This window comes from Haliotis asinina, chromosome 1 (assembly GCF_037392515.1).
Source record: "Haliotis asinina isolate JCU_RB_2024 chromosome 1, JCU_Hal_asi_v2, whole genome shotgun sequence".
Lineage (NCBI taxonomy): Eukaryota > Metazoa > Mollusca > Gastropoda > Lepetellida > Haliotidae > Haliotis > Haliotis asinina.
The window spans coordinates 97116763-97138001 of NC_090280.1; the positions used below are offsets into that span (position 1 = coordinate 97116763).

Here is a 21239-nt window from a genome sequence, read left to right on the forward strand (position 1 = left end):
TATTACTACGACCAATATCATAACATCAATGACAATTACTACTTCTACTACTTCCACTATGACTTTCATTACTATCACTATCAATAGTAATAATGTGTACTTAAGAAAGCACCAATTCAACACTAACAGAAATAGTTTCTACAGGCTATAATGTCCATGAATTAAAAGGTCCATGAATTAAAAGGTCCATCAATATTAAGCAGCATCATAAATAAGAAGAAATATAAATTTTCTGAATAAGTATGTTGAAGTTCTGAGAAGAAACAGAGAGTATAAATTCTGATAGTAATACATGCTTAGCTGTACATTCTGAAGCCAAAAGATTTCAGTTTTCAAAATAGTAATCTGATGTAGAATCTGACCTCTCTTGGTAACCAGGGAATGTCTTTTGGCGTATGAGAATTGTGTGACAATTTGTGGTGAAGACTACAATTCTCACTCACTCACTCACTCACTCACTCACTCACTCACTCACCCACCCACCCACTCACTCACTAACCCACCCACTCACTCTTACCTTGCCAGTAATCATACTGTTAGACTCCATATCAATCAGCTCAAGCTCCTTGCAGTGATGGAGAACCCACCAAAGGCTGGAAGAAACATATAGATGTATGACAGTACCAGAAAAAGTGTGGAGAGCAAACAGAGGAAGACGTGTCTGTTGTTATTATTTTCATTATTCTGAAGATGTTTCCTGCCAAGTGATTCTTACAGCAATATTTATGCAGTGATCAATTATTCTGTCTTGATCTGAAAGAAATAATCAAATGAAACACAAAATCAACGCAAATTCATACATACGTCGCAATGAAAGAAACTTGCTTGGGCCAAAAGAAGTGAGTGAGTATGGTTTTACACCACTTCTAGTAATATACCAGATGGGGACATCAGAAATGGGCTTCACTCATTGTACCCATGTGGGGAATCGAACTCGGGTCTTTGCCATGACAAGCAAACACTTTAGCCACTAGGCTACCACCCCTTGGCCACAAGGAGTACCACCTGTATGTTTAAAGTTACAATGAATAGTACTGCCTAACGGGCTTGGCATTCAGGGGATAGGTTTTCTAAGCTCTCTTAGCTCTAAGATTGTTGTAAGTGAATGTTAGTTTATGGCACATACGACTATCATAGCGCTAAGAGAGCTTCGAAAATCTAGGCCCAGAACATTGTGTCACTGGCTACATAGGCCCAGATAAACTGCGTATCTGCGTAAAATATGCACAGAAAGTTTCCGAATACACATTGAAAAATAATTGTTAAGCATCAATTACACATTTAAAATGTTAGATACACAAAACGTTTGAAAGATATGCGTATGTAATATATTTATGAAAAATCGCTTGTGTAATGAAAAATACACCGATTGCTATCAAATTGTACTGTTAGCATACGACTAATGTTGCACTGCCGGTATAGGATGAGTGAGTCCATTTAAGTTGGTTTTGCTTATGCATGACATAAGGCAGTACATACCTGTTTCATAAAATCGAAAAAAATACTCAAATAATGGGTATTGGAAAATGAAATACCCTCTCAACACACCAACACCAAAAAATACAGTGGGTACAGTACCCACATGAGCTAAATTTTGTCTGAAGCTCTGGGACAACATAAAAGATGAGACATACCCTTTCTCTCCAACATGGCTGCATCTTTGTAGTTTCATCACCTGAAACATTAAACACAATTCAGTTATATACCCAAACAAAGAAGATGTGGCTTATTGACTTGGTTGACTAATGTCATCATATCGATCAGAATGATGCTCATGCTGTTGATCACAAGATTGTCTAGTCCAGACTCCATTATTTAAAGACAGCCACCATACAGCTGGAATATTGCTGAGAGTGGTCTTAAAAAACAACAAAATCCAAACAATGCGTCAAGAAAGTTGACCATCTCAACTTAGGAGTATATACAGAAAAAGAAGAAGCCACAAAATTTTGAGAGTGACACTTCAGTACCAAAGCCTTAAAGAAACAAAGCTCAGTCACTTGACAAAGCAGACATATGACTGACTTGAGAACACATGCATCCTTCTATTATCCGGGGCGGTGGGGTAGCCTAGGGGTTAAAGCGTTCGCTAGTCACGCCGAAGACCTGTGTTTGATTCCCCACTTGAGTACAAGGTGTGAAGCCCATTTTCTGGACTCCCCCACCGTGATATTGCTGGAATATTGCTAAAAGCGACGTAAAACTAAACCCACTCACTCACTCTAGTAGATCCTCATGCAGAAAGCATGACATGTATACAATAGTGAAGGACCTGATCTCAATGAATGACAACGGTTTTACTCTGCTTTTGGCAATATTCCAGCAATATCATTGGGACACCAGAAATGGGCTTCACACATGGTACTCAAATGGGGACACATGCTTTTGATGTGACGAGCAAACACATAAACCACTGGACTATCCCTAAGTCACTTGGAACACTGAAGACTTACTGGGAATCCTTGTGGGTTCTGACTTGATGGATGTTGATGAATTTACCTTCAATTTCCTGCACTCTGTGGTCAGATTCTTGAGTGATCTGTTGGTGGCTGCCACACCCGATAAATCCAAGTAGGTCAGGTTAGGGCACAAGTGGCCTGCAAAGGATTGTGATCAACAGATTATTGTATAGGACCATAACAGGGTTACACTGTAATGTATACAGTTATATATCTTTATTCATAAGGTATGTAACTTAGACTGTTTTTGAGGTTAAGTAACAAGCCTCTTCAGCAATCAAACTGACAAAAATAGACAGAAATATTTTCCCCTAAGCTTTGTTGATGTTTTAACAAGTAACAAGTGAAGAAGATGTGTACATTGTTTTCTGAAGGTAACAATGTAAAGTAAGTGTTCATTCATCAAACCATAAGCATCAACCATAAGCATCAACCAAAAGCAGTGAACAAACCTATAATGTCGGGTGCAAAGTCTGTGAGAAGTCGGGGGGAGGCAGACAGGTCCAGGGACACCAGCTTGGATCCACATCTCTGAAGCAATGACTGCAGCATCTTGTCTGTCACACCTGAAACAGCATGTCAGTCAGTCAGTCTGTCATGTTCCTCAAAGCAATCGTAGCACTATGACTATCATAAGTCTATGATAAAGTATGGCAGTTACGATCATCTTTGGCTGCGACTGCAGAGGAACGTGACCCAGGAGATATATGTTTTGGCGGATCTTGCTTTTAAATGAGTGAGTGAAGAAAGGAAGAAGGGGAAGGAAGGAATGTGTCACGAAGGAGAAAATGATGGAAGGAGACTGAGAAAAAAAGATTCAAATGGGACAAAGTTCTGACGAATTGAAGGGAAGAGAGACTTACAGGGACATGTGTATTTAACCATAAAATCATAACATTCTATTTGATGGCTATAATTCTTCATCCTTTCTCACCTCCAAATCTCTCGAACATGTCCTTGAAGTGAAGTGACTTAACAGTCAACCAGGTCTGGAGGCTAAGATGGCGCCACCGATGACACACTGAAATATCATAATATTAAAAATTTAATTTTTATGATAAAATTGATATTTTCTACTTACACACATTCCATATTGCTTATGTCCCTTTCCCTGTCAACGGCTACAGGAACAGTGAAAATACACTGACCCACTGACGCTGAATTTTGAGGACCATAGAATGTTGTCTGTAGAAGGGGGTCAGCTTATCTATGAGGCACAATTTCACGAAAGTATTTTTCTGGTCGTCAGTGCCCTGTGAGGACGATCTTACAGGTTAGTGGTACACCTGCTAGGAATTATATTATCGATTATAACCACTTTGTTATACATGATCAATAAAATACAAATCAAGGTACACATTATTCCAAAGTTTTCATTATTTCAAATTATTTTGCCCTTAGTCATTATTAAAGGGGCACTGATGCGGAGCGAATAATGCTTCTCGCCAACGGTCTAATTACGAAAGCAGACCGCAAATTGGTCAGCACCCACTCCTTCTACCGTGACGGACAAAGGAACTGGGCTCCTGTCCATATTAGCAGAATTTCTTCACCTAAACAGTCAGGAGGCCGGATGCCCATCACATGCCATTTGTTTAAAAATATCCATGGTATTCCTTGTCTGATCGTAACCATATATCCCAGCAGTGTAGTTCTTTTCGGATGCTTGGATGGTATACTTACTGATCCAATTTGATCATATTTCTGTGTTTTTAACCTCGATATTAAATCATGTAAATGAAAATATGATGTCTACAGGCACGTAGCAAGCCATTTGTTTCAGTACGGGAGATTGCAAAGCTTTATATTTAGGTAGTTTTGAGTGTTGGTTGAGCTGTGATAGCAAATAGCATACGTAAATTTTGGTAGCTATGGTAGCTACAATGGTTTATTATTTATGATAATAAAACACACAGTTGATTTATTTGAATTCGTAAACAAAAAAACGATGACTTTGCCTTTGGTAGAGAAATCTGAAAATTGTCTTACGTAAAAAAAAACTTATTTCACCTATTTACCAAAGTACACAGCAAATGCCTGTGTGTATTCCTTATGTAACGAAATTCCGTTAGTATCCTCAAAACAGTTTCAGCCCATAAGTGTTTTCAGGCTGCATGCGACACAGAGATTACATTTTCCTTGCTGTAACTCGCGTTTGATGGTGTAAACCTACACGTGTTATTTGTCATCATTCTCTTGATGGTCAATTCATGAATTTATAACAGGTATAATTAGTAGCAACACCACTTCGGTTACTCAACAAAGGTTCCCATTTGGCATTTCTCCTGTCTGTAATGGCAAATGTATTGTATGTTATGTAATATGTGCATGTAAGTGATGCAAGAGGGTTTATCACCTGAGTTACAAAAACAAACATCGATCAAAGGATTAACCGATAACACACTGATTGATTAATTACTTTTATCTTCTAGCGGGTTTGTCAGAAGGCAGTGTGTGTAGATGACTACACCCTGTCGTAAAGTGTGAGTGCAAAAACAACATCCTCCCTTCAAAGAATTAACTACCCTTGCGTTGATTGATTGATTGCTCAATATTGGTTAACTAAATTACTTAGAATAGTGGACATCATGCAATTAGTTGCCAGGTGTGCTATCTTGGGAGACCAATGAGAGGTTTATCTAGTTTTCACCAACGAAAGACGTGAAACGATGTGTTACTTTTTCGAAAATGAGACAGTTGTAAGACACGCGACACACAGCAGGATTATTTACCAGCTGCAGATGAATGGAATACGATTCTTTTACGTGGATATTGATGGATACATTCCTGAACAAGGTAGTAGCCTGACATTGTTGCTATAAAATTAGTCTGTTTTACATTCATTATTTGCATTTTGTTATAATTTATTTGTTGTAGCATTCAGCAGAATCTGTATGACAGAAAACACACACTAGATCGTGTATGTGTGTGAAATAGGATCCACATTGGCAATCTATACAATGTATAAATGTTGCTGTTATGTTAGAAATTTACTATGAGTATAAGCAAATCGTGTGTTCTTTTATTAATTTTCAGAATCATACAAATATGACAATAAAGTAATTAGGGTTATGAGACAAAATATAGAGACGTACATTGGCTTCGTTATTTTTCCGTCCTAATAGTTTTTTACCATTTCTACCACTGGCAGATGATTAACCTTCGAAGTGTTTCATTTGTTTTCATAATACATTTGTAATGAAGTACAAATGACATCACCTCAGTTGATCTGTCTATAATTAAACTATCAATTGCGCTTACGGACTGCGCAGCAGAGGTCACGAACCAGTCACGAATTCTGGGATATCATCCGGGTACTCACAGGAGAAAAACAATAACAAAAGTTTACACCAGTCCACGGAAATTGCTCCGCATCAGTGCCCCTTTAAGTTTCGTGCCTACCTATTTACACACAATATCAATTTTTAAAAAGTTATAATCCTGTCCAATCGCCATTTGACGTGCCAATCGGATCAGCAGTTTCCTGTCACTTCACATATGGTGACTGCTTCCTGTTGTTTCGTAGACAAGTGATAGGGAGCCTGACTGCTATTGTTTTGTTGTTTGCACAAGCCCTTCCAAGAAGTGAGCGATTATTGGAGTAGGGGCATTCATTTGTGACATGTCATTATATTCCCCAGCTGAGAGCCACGATGTGATACCACTAAGCGATTTTCCTGCTTTTTTTTATATCAGAATTGAAATATCTTTCCAAAGAAACACATACTGAATAATAAAAGTAAACAATTTACTTTTAAGAGAACTTTTATTGAGTAATTACTTTCTACAAACAGTGCCACAAGGGGTCGCCAATTGTCAAACAAGTGACTTGCTATTTTAATTACACATTTACATAGCGAAACATTTTATCATGATACCATATTTAGCGATGTACTGACATTTTGATAATTAGTATCCATCTTCCTTAATTTGTACTTATTCAGAAGCAGATAAGTCACTCACCTCTCTCTAGAGTTAAACGCCCTTTGATGGACAAGAAGCTCATGATGTAAAGCAGAAGTTCATCACAAAGGTCATTGATATTTATCCCAGTGCTAGATGGCATCATGTATGGGTCAGATTGACTGTTGGTCTCTGCAACTGTGGGCTTGAACAAACACAATACATGATGCTTTGTTTGCTCATGAACAACCTGGATGCATAATTCTTTGTTTGTGAACAACCTGGATGCATAATACTTTTTTTTTTTTTTGTGAACATCCTGGAGATACATAATGCTTAGTTTGTTTATAGGTTCTCAATGACTACAAGCAACCCTTCTTTAGTACAACATGAACTACCAAAGATATTGGGATATACTGAACTCCAACTGAAAACTTGAATTTGCTGGAAATCTCCTGCTGAATAATAACTGCATCTCAGCATAACAAAAATCCCTGGTGTGTGAACTTGTCACCTACCATGGATGTATCTCCAGCTTCAGGTGTTAACTCAGGGATTCCAGTGAACTTCTTGAACGTTGTCCTCTTCGATTCTTCTGCTCGGTGAACTCGTAAATTCCTGATGGGAAAATAACATGTGGTTTGAGGTGCGATGGGGTTAAACTTTGTATACGTGGACATATATAGTAATTTGAACATATATAGTAACATGTACAAATGTGTGTGGCTTTGTGTGTGCATGTGTGGATGTGTGCATCTGTGGATGTGTGTTGAACTGCTTGTACTTGTCTACACTAATGCTGGTTTTATAGGGCTGAGATAGTTATCCAGTTTTCAACATGAATAACCCACTACAACCCTTAGTCAACCAAGTCTCTTTTGCCTTCGTCCCAAACCATGAAGGGCTGGGTTAGTATAGATCTTCAGCAACCCCTGTCGTAAGCAGTGACTAACAGAATCGGGTGGTCAGGCTCACAGACTCGGCTGACACGTCATCGATTCCCAGTTGTGTAGCTTGATATTCATGATTTGGGTAACTGGAGCATGGTGTAAATCTAAACTCGCTCACTCACTAATAACCATCAGATGATGGGGACCCTCTGGGACATGTAATCAACACTGATCATGATGATGAAGTGTATGGTGTGTTTAGTCAGGGTTGGGACTCAGTGAATGTAAGATCATTCATAGCATGATATACAGATTAAGTTGGACGTCATAGAAACTGGTAGAGTTACCTCCCCTCCAACACCAGCTCCTCCCTTGATGCTTGCAGAACACTGTCTGCCTCCTCCTTCGTGGCGAATGACACGAATGCAATCCTGATAGACATACAACATATGTAAAAACTGTATAGTAATATATTTATATTTCTACCTATGTGCTGAATATCTCAACCTATGTACACAGCAATTCAAGAAGAAAGTTTCCTAATATTCAGACATTTCATTTGTAGAAACCCATTATACAAACAAGGCACAAAGTACATAATTGATTATACGAGGGTTGGCTGAAAGGTTCTAAGCCTCACTGTGAAAAAAAGTTACAAAGTCCACGTTTGTAATTTATTTTTCTACATAGTCCCTTTCCAAGTTCACACACTTTTGCCAGCGATGCTGCAAGGCCCAAATCCCGGTCAGGAAGAAATCTTCTTCAGCTACCCTAAAAAAATCAGTCACAGCGGAAATGACGTCATCATTACTTGCAAAATGGTGACCAGCGAGTTCCTTTTTCATTTTGGGGAACAGGTGGAAGTCAGAAGGAGCCAAATCAGGTGAATAAGGAGGATGGTCAATGAGTTCAAAGCCACAATCGCGGATTGTTGATATGGCCACCACCGATTTGTGAACAGGCGCATTGTCTTGGTAGAAGAGGACACCTTTAGCGATCATCCCTCGTCGTTTGGCTTTGATTGCTTCTCGCAACTGGTTCAGTAGATCAGCATAGTATCTGCCGTTGATAGTTTGACCTTTTTCAAGATAATCAATGAGTAGAATACCCCTGGAATCCCAAAAGACTGATGCCATCACCTTTCCAGCTGAAGGAACAGACTTGGCTTTCTTTGGAGCTGGTGAATCAGAATGCTTCCACTGTTTTGACTGTAGTTTTGTTTCTGGTTGAAAGTGATGTATCCAGGTCTCATCCATGGTTACAAATCCTGCCACAAAATCATCGGGATCTGCTTCAAAACGATGCAAATTGTCAAGGGACATCTGGAACCTGACACGTTTCTGTTCTGCTGTCAAGAGCTTTGGCACCCATCTTGCAGAAACTTTAGTCATTCCTAATTCGTTGGTGATAATATGCTCAACCCTCTAATGAGAGATGCCCACTACACTAGCAATATGTCGAGTAGTCAATCGTCGATCATCCATCAACATATCGAGCACTCGCGTGATGTTTTCTGGAGTGGTTGCTGTTGAAGGCCTTCCTGAGCGTGGGTCATCATCAAGGCTTTGTCTGCCACGCTTAAATTCTGCAGCCCACTTCTTTACTGTGGAAAATGAAGGAGCATCATCCCCTAGAGTGGAGACCATGTCAGCATGTATCTGTGTTGGGGACATCCCTTTCTTTTGCAAGTACTTGATGACTGCCCTGTATTCAGTTTTGTCCATTTCTGATGATTTCAGAGGGTAGGTTTACCAAAAGAGCTGTAGTTGAGATAAAACTATTAGTACGTTTGTAGTTCTTGTGTCTATGATTCACTAAATGATTGTCCTCATTGGTGGCAAACACCTGTCTCTACCTGGTGGGGAAAAAAACACTCAGGCTGAGAACTTTTCAGCCAACCCAATTTAATCTAGTAAGAAACACTGTACAAGAGTAGTAATTTATCATGGGTGGAAACACTGTACAAGAGTAGTGATTTATCATGGGTGGAAACACTGTACAAGAGTAGTAATTTATCATGGGTGGAATCACTGTACAAGAGTAGTGATTTATCATGGGTGGAATCACTGTACAAGAGTAGTGATTTATCATGGGTGGAAACACTGTACAAGAGTAGTGATTTATCATGGGTGGAAACACTGTACAAGAGTAGTAATTTATCATGGGTAGAAACACTGTACAAGAGTAGTGATTTATCATGGGTGGAAACACTGTACAAGAGAAGTAATTTATCATGGGTGGAAACACTGTACAAGAGTAGTAATTTATCATGGGTGGAAACACTGTACAAGAGTAGTGATTTATCATGGGTGGAAACACTGTACAAGAGTAGTGATTTATCATGGGTGGAAACACTGTACAAGAGTAGTGATTTATCATGGGTGGAAACACTGTACAAGAGAAGTAATTTATCATGGGTGGAAACACTGTACAAGAGTAGTGATTTATCATGGGTGGAAACACTGTACAAGAGAAGTAATTTATCATGGGTGGAAACACTGTACAAGAGTAGTAATTTATCATGGGTGGAAACACTGTACAAGAGTAGTGATTTATCATGGGTGGAAACACTGTACAAGAGTAGTGATTTATCATGGGTGGAAACACTGTACAAGAGTAGTGATTTATCATGGGTGGAAACACTGTACAAGAGAAGTAATTTATCATGGGTGGAAACACTGTACAAGAGTAGTGATTTATCATGGGTGGAAACACTGTACAAGAGTAGTGATTTATCATGGGTGGAAACACTGTACAAGAGTAGTGATTTATCATGGGTGGAAACACTGTACAAGAGTAGTGATTTATCATGGGTGGAAACACTGTACAAGAGAAGTAATTTATCATGGGTGGAAACACTGTACAAGAGTAGTAATTTATCATGGGTGGAAACACTGTACAAGAGTAGTGATTTATCATGGGTGGAAACACTGTACAAGAGTAGTAATTTATCATGGGTGGAATCACTGTACAAGAGTAGTGATTTATCATGGGTGGAAACACTGTACAAGAGTAGTGATTTATCATGGGTGGAAACACTGTACAAGAGTAGTGATTTATCATGGGTGGAAACACTGTACAAGAGTAGTGATTTATCATGGGTGGAAACACTGTACAAGAGTAGTGATTTATCATGGGTGGAAACACTGTACAAGAGTAGTGATTTATCATGGGTGGAATCACTGTACAAGAGTAGTGATTTATCATGGGTGGAAACACTGTACAAGAGTAGTAATTTATCATGGGTGGAAACACTGTACAAGAGTAGTGATTTATCATGGGTGGAAACACTGTACAAGAGTAGTGATTTATCATGGGTGGAAACACTGTACAAGAGTAGTGATTTATCATGGGTGGAAACACTGTACAAGAGTAGTGATTTATCATGGGTGGAAATACTGTACAAGAGTAGTGATTTATCATGGGTGGAAACACTGTACAAGAGTAGTAATTTATCATGGGTGGAATCACCGTACAAGAGTAGTGATTTATCATGGGTGGAATCACTGTACAAGAGTAGTAATTTATCATGGGTGGAAACACTGTACAAGAGTAGCAATTTATCATGGGTGGAAACACTGTACAAGAGTAGCAATTTATCATGGGTGGAAACACTGTACAAGAGTAGCAATTTATCATGGGTGGAAACACTGTACAAGAGTAGCAATTTATCATGGGTGGAAACACTGTACAAGAGTAGTAATTTATCATGGGTGGAAACACTGTACAAGAGTAGTGATTTATCATGGGTGGAAACACTGTACAAGAGTAGCAATTTATCATGGGTGGAAACACTGTACAAGAGTAGCAATTTATCATGGGTGGAAACACTGTACAAGAGTAGCAATTTATCATGGGTGGAAACACTGTACAAGAGTAGTGATTTATCATGGGTGGAAACACTGTACAAGAGTAGTAATTTATCATGGGTGGAAACACTGTACAAGAGTAGTAATTTATCATGGGTGGAAACACTGTACAAGAGTAGTGATTTATCATGGGTGGAATCACTGTACAAGAGTAGTAATTTATCATGGGTGGAAACACTGTACAAGAGTAGTGATTTATCATGGGTGGAAACACTGTACAAGAGTAGTGATTTATCATGGGTGGAAACACTGTACAAGAGTAGTAATTTATCATGGGTGGAAACACTGTACAAGAGTAGTGATTTATCATGGGTGGAAACACTGTACAAGAGTAGTGATTTATCATGGGTGGAATCACTGTACAAGAGTAGCAATTTATCATGGGTGGAAACACTGTACAAGAGTAGTAATTTATCATGGGTGGAAACACTGTACAAGAGTAGTGATTTATCATGGGTGGAAACACTGTACAAGAGTAGTGATTTATCATGGGTGGAAACACTGTACAAGAGTAGTAATTTATCATGGGTGGAAACACTGTACAAGAGTAGTGATTTATCATGGGTGGAATCACTGTACAAGAGTAGTAATTTATCATGGGTGGAAACACTGTACAAGAGTAGTGATTTATCATGGGTGGAAACACTGTACAAGAGTAGTGATTTATTATTGGTGGAATCACTGTACAAGAGTAGTGATTTATCATGGGTGGAAACACTGTACAAGAGTAGTGATTTATCATGGGTGGAAACACTGTACAAGAGTAGTAATTTATGATGGGTGGAAACACTGTACAAGAGTAGTGATTTATCATGGGTGGAATCACTGTACAAGAGTAGTAATTTATCATGGGTGGAAACACTGTACAAGAGTAGTGATTTATCATGGGTGGAATCACTGTACAAGAGTAGTGATTTATCATGGGTGGAATCACTGTACAAGAGTAGTAATTTATCATGGGTGGAAACACTGTACAAGAGTAGTGATTTATCATGGGTGGAAACACTGTACAAGAGTAGTGATTTATCATGGGTGGAAACACTGTACAAGAGTAGTGATTTATCATGGGTGGAAACACTGTACAAGAGTAGTGATTTATCATGGGTGGAAACACTGTACAAGAGTAGTGATTTATCATGGGTGGAAACACTGTACAAGAGTAGTGATTTATCATGGGTGGAATCACTGCACAAGAGTAGTGATTTATTATGGGTGGAAACACTGTACAAGAGTAGTAATTTATCATGGGTGGAAACACTGTACAAGAGTAGTGATTTATCATGGGTGGAATCACTGTACAAGAGTAGTAATTTATCATGGGTGGAAACACTGTACAAGAGTAGTGATTTATCATGGGTGGAAACACTGTACAAGAGTAGTGATTTATCATGGGTGGAAACACTGTACAAGAGTAGTGATTTATCATGGGTGGAATCACTGTACAAGAGTAGTAATTTATCATGGGTGGAAACACTGTACAAGAGTAGTGATTTATCATGGGTGGAAACACTGTACAAGAGTAGTGATTTATCATGGGTGGAAACACTGTACAAGAGTAGTGATTTATCATGGGTGGAAACACTGTACAAGAGTAGTGATTTATCATGGGTGGAAACACTGTACAAGAGTAGTAATTTATCATGGGTGGAAACACTGTACAAGAGTAGTAATTTATCATGGGTGGAAACACTGTACAAGAGTAGTGATTTATCATGGGTGGAAACACTGTAAAAGAGTAGTGATTTATCATGGGTGGAAACACTGTACAAGAGTAGTAATTTATCATGGGTGGAAACACTGTACAAGAGTAGTGATTTATCATGGGTGGAATCACCGTACAAGAGTAGTGATTTATCATGGGTGGAAACACTGTACAAGAGTAGTAATTTATCATGGGTGGAAACACTGTACAAGAGTAGTGATTTATCATGGGTGGAAACACTGTACAAGAGAAGTAATTTATCATGGGTGGAAACACTGTACAAGAGTAGTAATTTATCATGGGTGGAAACACTGTACAAGAGTAGTGATTTATCATGGGTGGAAACACTGTACAAGAGTAGTGATTTATCATGGGTGGAAATACTGTACAAGAGTAGTGATTTATCATGGGTGGAAACACTGTACAAGAGTAGTGATTTATCATGGGTGGAAACACTGTACAAGAGTAGTAATTTATCATGGGTGGAAACACTGTACAAGAGTAGTGATTTATCATGGGTGGAAACACTGTACAAGAGTAGTAATTTATCATGGGTGGAAACACTGTACAAGAGTAGTGATTTATCATGGGTGGAAACACTGTACAAGAGTAGTGATTTATCATGGGTGGAAACACTGTACAAGAGTAGTAATTTATCATGGGTGGAAACACTGTACAAGAGTAGTGATTTATCATGGGTGGAAACACTGTACAAGAGTAGTGATTTATCATGGGTGGAAACACTGTACAAGAGTAGTGATTTATCATGGGTGGAAACACTGTACAAGAGTAGTAATTTATCATGGGTGGAAACACTGTACAAGAGTAGTGATTTATTATTGGTGGAATCACTGTACAAGAATAGTCATTTATCATGGGTGGAAACACTGTACAAGAGTAGCAATTTATCATGGGTGGAAACACTGTACAAGAGTAGCAATTTATCATGGGTGGAAACACTGTACAAGAGTAGCAATTTATCATGGGTGGAAACACTGTACAAGAGTAGTAATTTATCATGGGTGGAAACACTGTACAAGAGTAGTGATTTATCATGGGTGGAAACACTGTACAAGAGTAGTGATTTATCATGGGTGGAAACACTGTACAAGAGTAGTGATTTATCATGGGTGGAAACACTGTACAAGAGAAGTAATTTATCATGGGTGGAAACACTGTACAAGAGTAGTGATTTATCATGGGTGGAAACACTGTACAAGAGTAGTAATTTATCATGGGTGGAAACACTGTACAAGAGTAGTGATTTATCATGGGTGGAAACACTGTACAAGAGTAGTGATTTATCATGGGTGGAAACACTGTACAAGAGTAGTGATTTATCATGGGTGGAAACACTGTACAAGAGAAGTAATTTATCATGGGTGGAAACACTGTACAAGAGTAGTGATTTATCATGGGTGGAAACACTGTACAAGAGAAGTAATTTATCATGGGTGGAAACACTGTACAAGAGTAGTGATTTATCATGGGTGGAAACACTGTACAAGAGTTGTATTTTATCATGGGTGGAAACACTGTACAAGAGTAGTGATTTATCATGGGTGGAATCACTGTACAAGAGTAGTGATTTATCATGGGTGGAAACACTGTACAAGAGTAGTAATTTATCATGGGTGGAAACACTGTACAAGAGTAGTGATTTATCATGGGTGGAAACACTGTACAAGAGTAGTGATTTATCATGGGTGGAAACACTGTACAAGAGAAGTAATTTATCATGGGTGGAAACACTGTACAAGAGTAGTAATTTATCATGGGTGGAAACACTGTACAAGAGTTGTAATTTATCATGGGTGGAAACACTGTACAAGAGTAGTGATTTATCATGGGTGGAAACACTGTACAAGAGTAGTAATTTATCATGGGTGGAAACACTGTACAAGAGTAGTGATTTATCATGGGTGGAAACACTGTACAAGAGTAGTGATTTATCATGGGTGGAAACACTGTACAAGTGTAGTGATTTATCATGGGTGGAAACACTGTACAAGAGTAGTGATTTATCATGGGTGGAAACACTGTACAAGAGTAGTGATTTATCATGGGTGGAAACACTGTACAAGTGTAGTGATTTATCATGGGTGGAAACACTGTACAAGAGTAGTGATTTATCATGGGTGGAAACACTGTACAAGAGTAGTGATTTATCATGGGTGGAAACACTGTACAAGAGTAGTAATTTATCATGGGTGGAAACACTGTACAAGAGTAGTAATTTATCATGGGTGGAAACACTGTACAAGAGTAGTGATTTATCATGGGTGGAAACACTGTACAAGAGTAGTGATTTATCATGGGTGGAAACACTGTACAAGTGTAGTGATTTATCATGGGTGGAAACACTGTACAAGAGTAGTGATTTATCATGGGTGGAAACACTGTACAAGAGTAGTGATTTATCATGGGTGGAAACACTGTACAAGAGTAGTAATTTATCATGGGTGGAAACACTGTACAAGAGTAGTGATTTATTATTGGTGGAATCACTGTACAAGAGTAGTGATTTATCATGGGTGGAAACACTGTACAAGTGTAGTGATTTATTATTGGTGGAAACACTGTACAAGTGTAGTGATTTATCATGGGTGGAAACACTGTACAAGAGTAGTGATTTATTATTGGTGGAATCACTGTACAAGAGTAGTGATTTATCATGGGTGGAAACACTGTACAAGAGTAGTAATTTATCATGGGTGGAAACACTGTACAAGAGTAGTGATTTATCATGGGTGGAAACACTGTACAAGAGTAGTAATTTATCATGGGTGGAAACACTGTACAAGAGTAGTGATTTATCATGGGTGGAAACACTGTACAAGAGTAGTAATTTATCATGGGTGGAATCACCGTACAAGAGTAGTGATTTATCATGGGTGGAAACACTGTACAAGAGTAGTAATTTATCATGGGTGGAATCACTGTACAAGAGTAGTAATTTATCATGGGTGGAAACACTGTACAAGAGTAGTGATTTATCATGGGTGGAATCACTGTACAAGAGTAGTGATTTATCATGGGTGGAAACACTGTACAAGAGAAGTAATTTATCATGGGTGGAAACACTGTACAAGAGTAGTGATTTATCATGGGTGGAAACACTGTACAAGAGTAGTGATTTATCATGGGTGGAAACACTGTACAAGAGTAGTGATTTATCATGGGTGGAAACACTGTACAAGAGTAGTAATTTATCATGGGTAGAAACACTGTACAAGAGTAGTGATTTATCATGGGTAGAAACACTGTACAAGAGTAGTAATTTATTATTGGTGGAATGAGAAAGCTTGATTGGTCTTATACCATTCAGAAAAACACTGGATTACAAGATTGATAAAATGCAAATGGTGAAGCCAAGTAGAAACAGATGATGAAGAAAATTTAAGTAAGAGTGAGACAATTTATTCAGCAGTGTAATGAACAATACTGAGCCTAATAATACTAAGCCAGTGATTTAATCAAACAGCAGCATCATAACACATACCCTCTGGGCCTTTTCTTCAAATGATCCTTCACAACATGGACGTATGTGACTTTTCCAAACTTAGAGAAGAAATCTTTCAGTTGCTGCCAACTAACCTGAAACATACAGAGTGAATGAGAAACCGTGTTTTTGCCACATCCAGCAATGTTATAGCAATACGACATGCAGAGAATCTGCACATCTTTCTTCAGTGATATTTATCAAACAGTAGTTTCACTGTATTCAGAAGCAGAAAGACTTAATCAACATCCTGAATAAATATGAAGACTGGCACTATGTGTAAATATTATAATGTCATGAATGAGTTGAATAACCTTTGTTTTCAGTTCCTTGACATTCGGCTCCTTGATGGCATTTTTGTTACAAAAGGGTTTAGTCACTGTTATTGCCCATGGTATAACAATGTGTACTATGTCACGCTATGACATCATCAATATTTTATCTTACCTCACACTTTAATGTCATTTTATGATTGGCTGAGCCAACCCATGTACTCCGCGTACAAGCGAGTAAGTTTGGTACTTCATGTTGCCTATCTCTGGTACTCCTTATTGTGATCATATACTAACAGTTCAAAATTGACACTGATGTGTTTGGTAAGAGAAATGCATTGTCCACTGGTCCCTCAGGGCCCATAGGTTGATGTATCCTTCTTAGTTTGTATATGTTCCCTGGGAACATTGAGGGTATATTAACCCATGTCCCCCTTGTGACCAGTGAACAACTCATATGTGTTGTCAGTCAGTACAGTAATTAATGTTGAAACTTATATGCCCTTTGTTATTTTAACGTCTGCTTTGTTCTTCGTGAGAACAACAAAATGCATGACCAAGATCCTTTATGGATAAATCTTCTTTTAATTCTTTGACACACAAAGTTTTGGGTCATTTCAGACCCCTTCAGCAAGTGATCTCGACACCTGTCAAAGAATTAAAAGAAGATTTATCCATAAAAGATCTTGGTCATATATAACAACTTCTAAATGCTGCTAAAAGACAACAAAATACATCATAGGTAACATCTGCCAGCAGGAACACGATACACTGACAACAATCACCCTATATCCGACATTCCCCACAAACACTTTTTGTTGAAGCCCATAGTTATCTTCAGACTCTTCATTTTCATTGTCATTCTCAGCAACAAATGCATCTGTGACATGCAGACGATGTTGAAATGCATCTGAGACATCCATGTCCTGTCTTGTATCTGCAACATCATCTTCTCCATTTTCTGCAAATGTCTCCTCTTTCTTTGACTCCTTATATTCCATTTCTGTGAAAAAATATTTTCACTATTTATTGTTTTATTAAAGATGATGACAGGGCTGACTAGGTGGTAGGACTGCTCTAGACAATGTACACGTTCTAGCTAGCAAATTTCCATGCACAAACTCCACAGAAGCTGGCAGGACTACAACCTGCATTCAATATATCCACCTGCCTGACTGCCTGGGACAAGTTATTTTCAACACCGACTGCCAGATTCTAAAACTCACCTGCCCAACGGTCAGGTTAAAATTTGGAAATATATGTAAACATATTTTGTGGGCAGTGAAGTTTTAGTCAGGCATGGCAAGTTTTACAAGTGATAGTGGGCGTTTAGAAAGTCAGCATGACTCGCCATGAGAGTTCTTGAAACGTTTTTGACTTCAGTTCCAAACTTCAAGATTGCCATAAATTAAAGGTATACTTGCTCTAATGCATATAAATACATTAAGGGCCCACACTATGTAATCACATTTTTAGAAGTAGAATAGAGGATACGAGACACGCTAATACTCATCCTTATCAGATGAGAAATATGATTTGACTAGGATGAGATTTAGGAGGGTATACGGGCGCGTCTTTCGTGTTAAAGGGGCACTGATGCGGAGCATTTTCCGTGGAATGGTGTAAACTTTTGTTATTGTTTTTCTCCCGTGAGTACCCGGATGATATCCCAGAATTCGTGACTGGTTCGTGACCTCTACTGCGCAGTCCGTAAGCGCAATTGATAGTTTAATTATAGACAGATCAACTGAGGTGAAGTCAATTGTACTTCATTACAAATGTATTATGAAAACAAATGAAACACTTTGAAGGTTAATCATCTGCCAGTGGTAGAAATGGTAAAAAACTATTAGGACGGAAAAATAACGAAGCCAATGTACGTCTCTATATTTTGTCTCATAACCCTAATTACTTTATTGTCATATTTGTATGATTATACTCATAGTAAATTTCTAACATAACAGCAACATTTATACATTGTATAGATTGCCAATGTGGATCCTATTTCACACACATACGCGATCTAGTGTGTGTTTTCTGTCATACAGATTCTGCTGAATGCTACAACAAATAAATTAAAACAAAATGCAAATAATGAACGTAAAACAGACTAATTTTATAGCAACAGTGTCAGGCTACTACCTTGTTCAGGAATGTATCCATCAATATCCACGTAAAAGAAATCGTATTCCATTCATCTGCATCTGGTAAATAATCCTGCTGTGTGTCGCGTGTCTTACAACTGTCTCATTTGCGAAAAAGTAACACATCGTTTCACGTCTTTCGTTGGTGAAAACTAGATAAACCTCTCATTGGTCTCCCAAGATAGCACACCTGGCAACTAATTGTATGATGTCCACTATTCTAAGTAATTTAGTTGACCAATATTGAGCAATCAATCAATCAACGCAAGGGTGGTTAATTCTTTGAAGGGAGGATGTTGTTTTTGCACTCACACTTTACGACAGGGTGTAGTCATCTACACACACTGCCTTTTGACAAATCCGCTAGAAGAAGAAAAGTAATTAATCAATCAGTGTGTTATCGGTTAATCCTTTGATCGATGTTTGTTTTTGTAACTCAGGTGATAAACCCTCTTGCATCACCTACATGCACATATTACATAACATACAATACATTTGCCATTACAGACCTTAATTTATAATGTTGAGTATTTACTCCAGACAGGAGAAATGCCAAATGGGAACCTTTGTTGAGTAACCGAAGTGGTGTTGCTACTAATTATACCTGTTATAAATTCATGAATTGACCATCAAGAGAATGATGACAAATAACACGTGTAGGTTTACACCATCAAACGCGAGTTACAGCAAGGAAGATGTAATCTCTGTGTCGCATGCAGCCTGAAAACACTTATGGGCCGAAACTGTTTTGAGGATACCAACGGAATTTCGTTACATAAGGAATACACACAGGCATTTGCTGTGTACCTTGGTTGGTAAATAAGTGAAATAAGTTTTTTTTACGTAAGACAATTTTCAGATTTCTCTACCAAAGCCAAGGTCATCGTTTTTTTGTTTACGAATTCAAATAAATCAACTGTGTGTTTTATTATCATAAATAATAAACCATTGTAGCTACAATAGCTACCAAAATTTACGTATGCTATTTGCTATCACAGCTCAACCAACACTCAAAACTACCTAAATATAAAGCTTTGCAATCTTCCGTACTGAAACAAATGGCTTGCTACGTGCCTGTAGACATCATATTTTCATGTAACATGATTAAATATCGAGGTTAAAAACACAGAAATAGGATCAAATTGGATCAGTAAGTATACCATCCAAGCATCCGAAAAGAACTACACTGCTTGGATATATGGTTACGATCAGACAAGGAATACCGTGGATATTTTTAAACAAATGGCATGTGATGGGCATCCGGCCTCCTGACTGTTTAAGTGAAGAAATTTTGCTAATATGGACAGGAGCCCAGTTCCTTTGTCCGTCACGGTCGAAGGAGTGGGCGCTGACCAATTTGCGGTCTGCTTTCGTAATTAGACCGTTGGCGAGAGGCATTATTCGCTCCGCATCAGTGCCCCTTTAAAGAACATCATGTTTGAGGAATTCACTTACTTTCAAGAGTTGATTTGGGGTTTTTTTACACAGCGATAGTGGGAAACGAAACTAGAGTGATCTCCCTTGAACCGCATATCGCTGCTGATAATGTTTCACGAAGGCATTGAAACTGTTGAGCATAGCATTATCAGGGACGGATCCAGAAACGGGGGAGTTCGCACCCCGAAAAGGATTTCCCTGAGGAGCACTTCCCCAATAACCTTTAGAGTTCATGATTATTTATGTGCACCCCATTTATCCAAAATCCCGGATCCGTCCTGAAATACCCGTCCCGACCCGGGTTCACGGAGCCACCCCATACGTATTGGTCAGTATAACTACTCGCAAGGTTTTCTCTGAACAAGCGCATGTTCTCCAAACTGGTTGTGTTGTTAAATACTTGAATTCGACTTCTATTTGTCACTGAAACAAAAGTAAGCTGATAAAACAAATATAAATAAATAAAAGTAAAATCAATTACACCAGTTACTCGCATTTGTTTAAATGATTTATGGCTACGAGATCTACGTGACGCCTGTCAGCTTGAATTTAATTATGTTTAATAAACTGAAATCACTCACGATATTGATTTGTTTTGTTCTCTGGGCATATTATAGTTATATTTCGTCGCCATGACCATATATTTTCTTCTTTATAAATCCGAAAATCCAAAGATTTGGTATTTTACTCTCCAGTGCACTCGGCAAAGAACATTACAACACATAATAATCATCTAATTAACTGGCCACCGCGGTGTCATTTGTGGATAAATTATACAACTGTCAAATGAGCCCATGTTTTGCTTTGTTTTGTCGGCTGGGACGTGGGACAGCGTCGTTCTGCGCAGTTGGGATATGATGACATGTCTACCAAGGTAGCAAGCTTGACCATCCGATCCCGTTAGTGGCTGGTTAGAACAGTTCTAACCCAGATATTCATGGTTTGAATATATCAATGCATTAAAATGTGTTTGTGATGTTTCAGGTGCAAAAAGATGCAACCATTTTGGAGAGAAAAGGTATATATATCTCATGTTTTATGTTGCCAGTTACAGAGCGTTC

At 38.4% G+C, this 21239-nt stretch overlaps 1 protein-coding gene across 1 annotated transcript in view; it reads right to left on the minus strand.

The window, feature by feature from the left end:
- The window catches only part of LOC137255975 (putative RNA-binding protein EEED8.10), a 32365-nt gene extending 12089 nt beyond the window's left edge, over window positions 1–20276 (minus strand). Inside the window, exons 1-11 of the mRNA XM_067793610.1 lie at window positions 20197–20276; window positions 17383–17600; window positions 16326–16420; window positions 7600–7683; window positions 6881–6980; window positions 6423–6567; window positions 3394–3480; window positions 2912–3025; window positions 2500–2597; window positions 1635–1675; window positions 518–593 (exon numbers count right to left, since the gene is read on the minus strand). Coding sequence (XP_067649711.1) covers window positions 518–593; window positions 1635–1675; window positions 2500–2597; window positions 2912–3025; window positions 3394–3480; window positions 6423–6567; window positions 6881–6980; window positions 7600–7683; window positions 16326–16420; window positions 17383–17598 — 1056 coding nt within the window. The 5' untranslated portion in view covers window positions 17599–17600; window positions 20197–20276. The remainder of the gene's footprint in view (window positions 1–517; window positions 594–1634; window positions 1676–2499; window positions 2598–2911; window positions 3026–3393; window positions 3481–6422; window positions 6568–6880; window positions 6981–7599; window positions 7684–16325; window positions 16421–17382; window positions 17601–20196) is intronic.
- Between the last annotated feature and the right edge of the window lie 963 nt (window positions 20277–21239).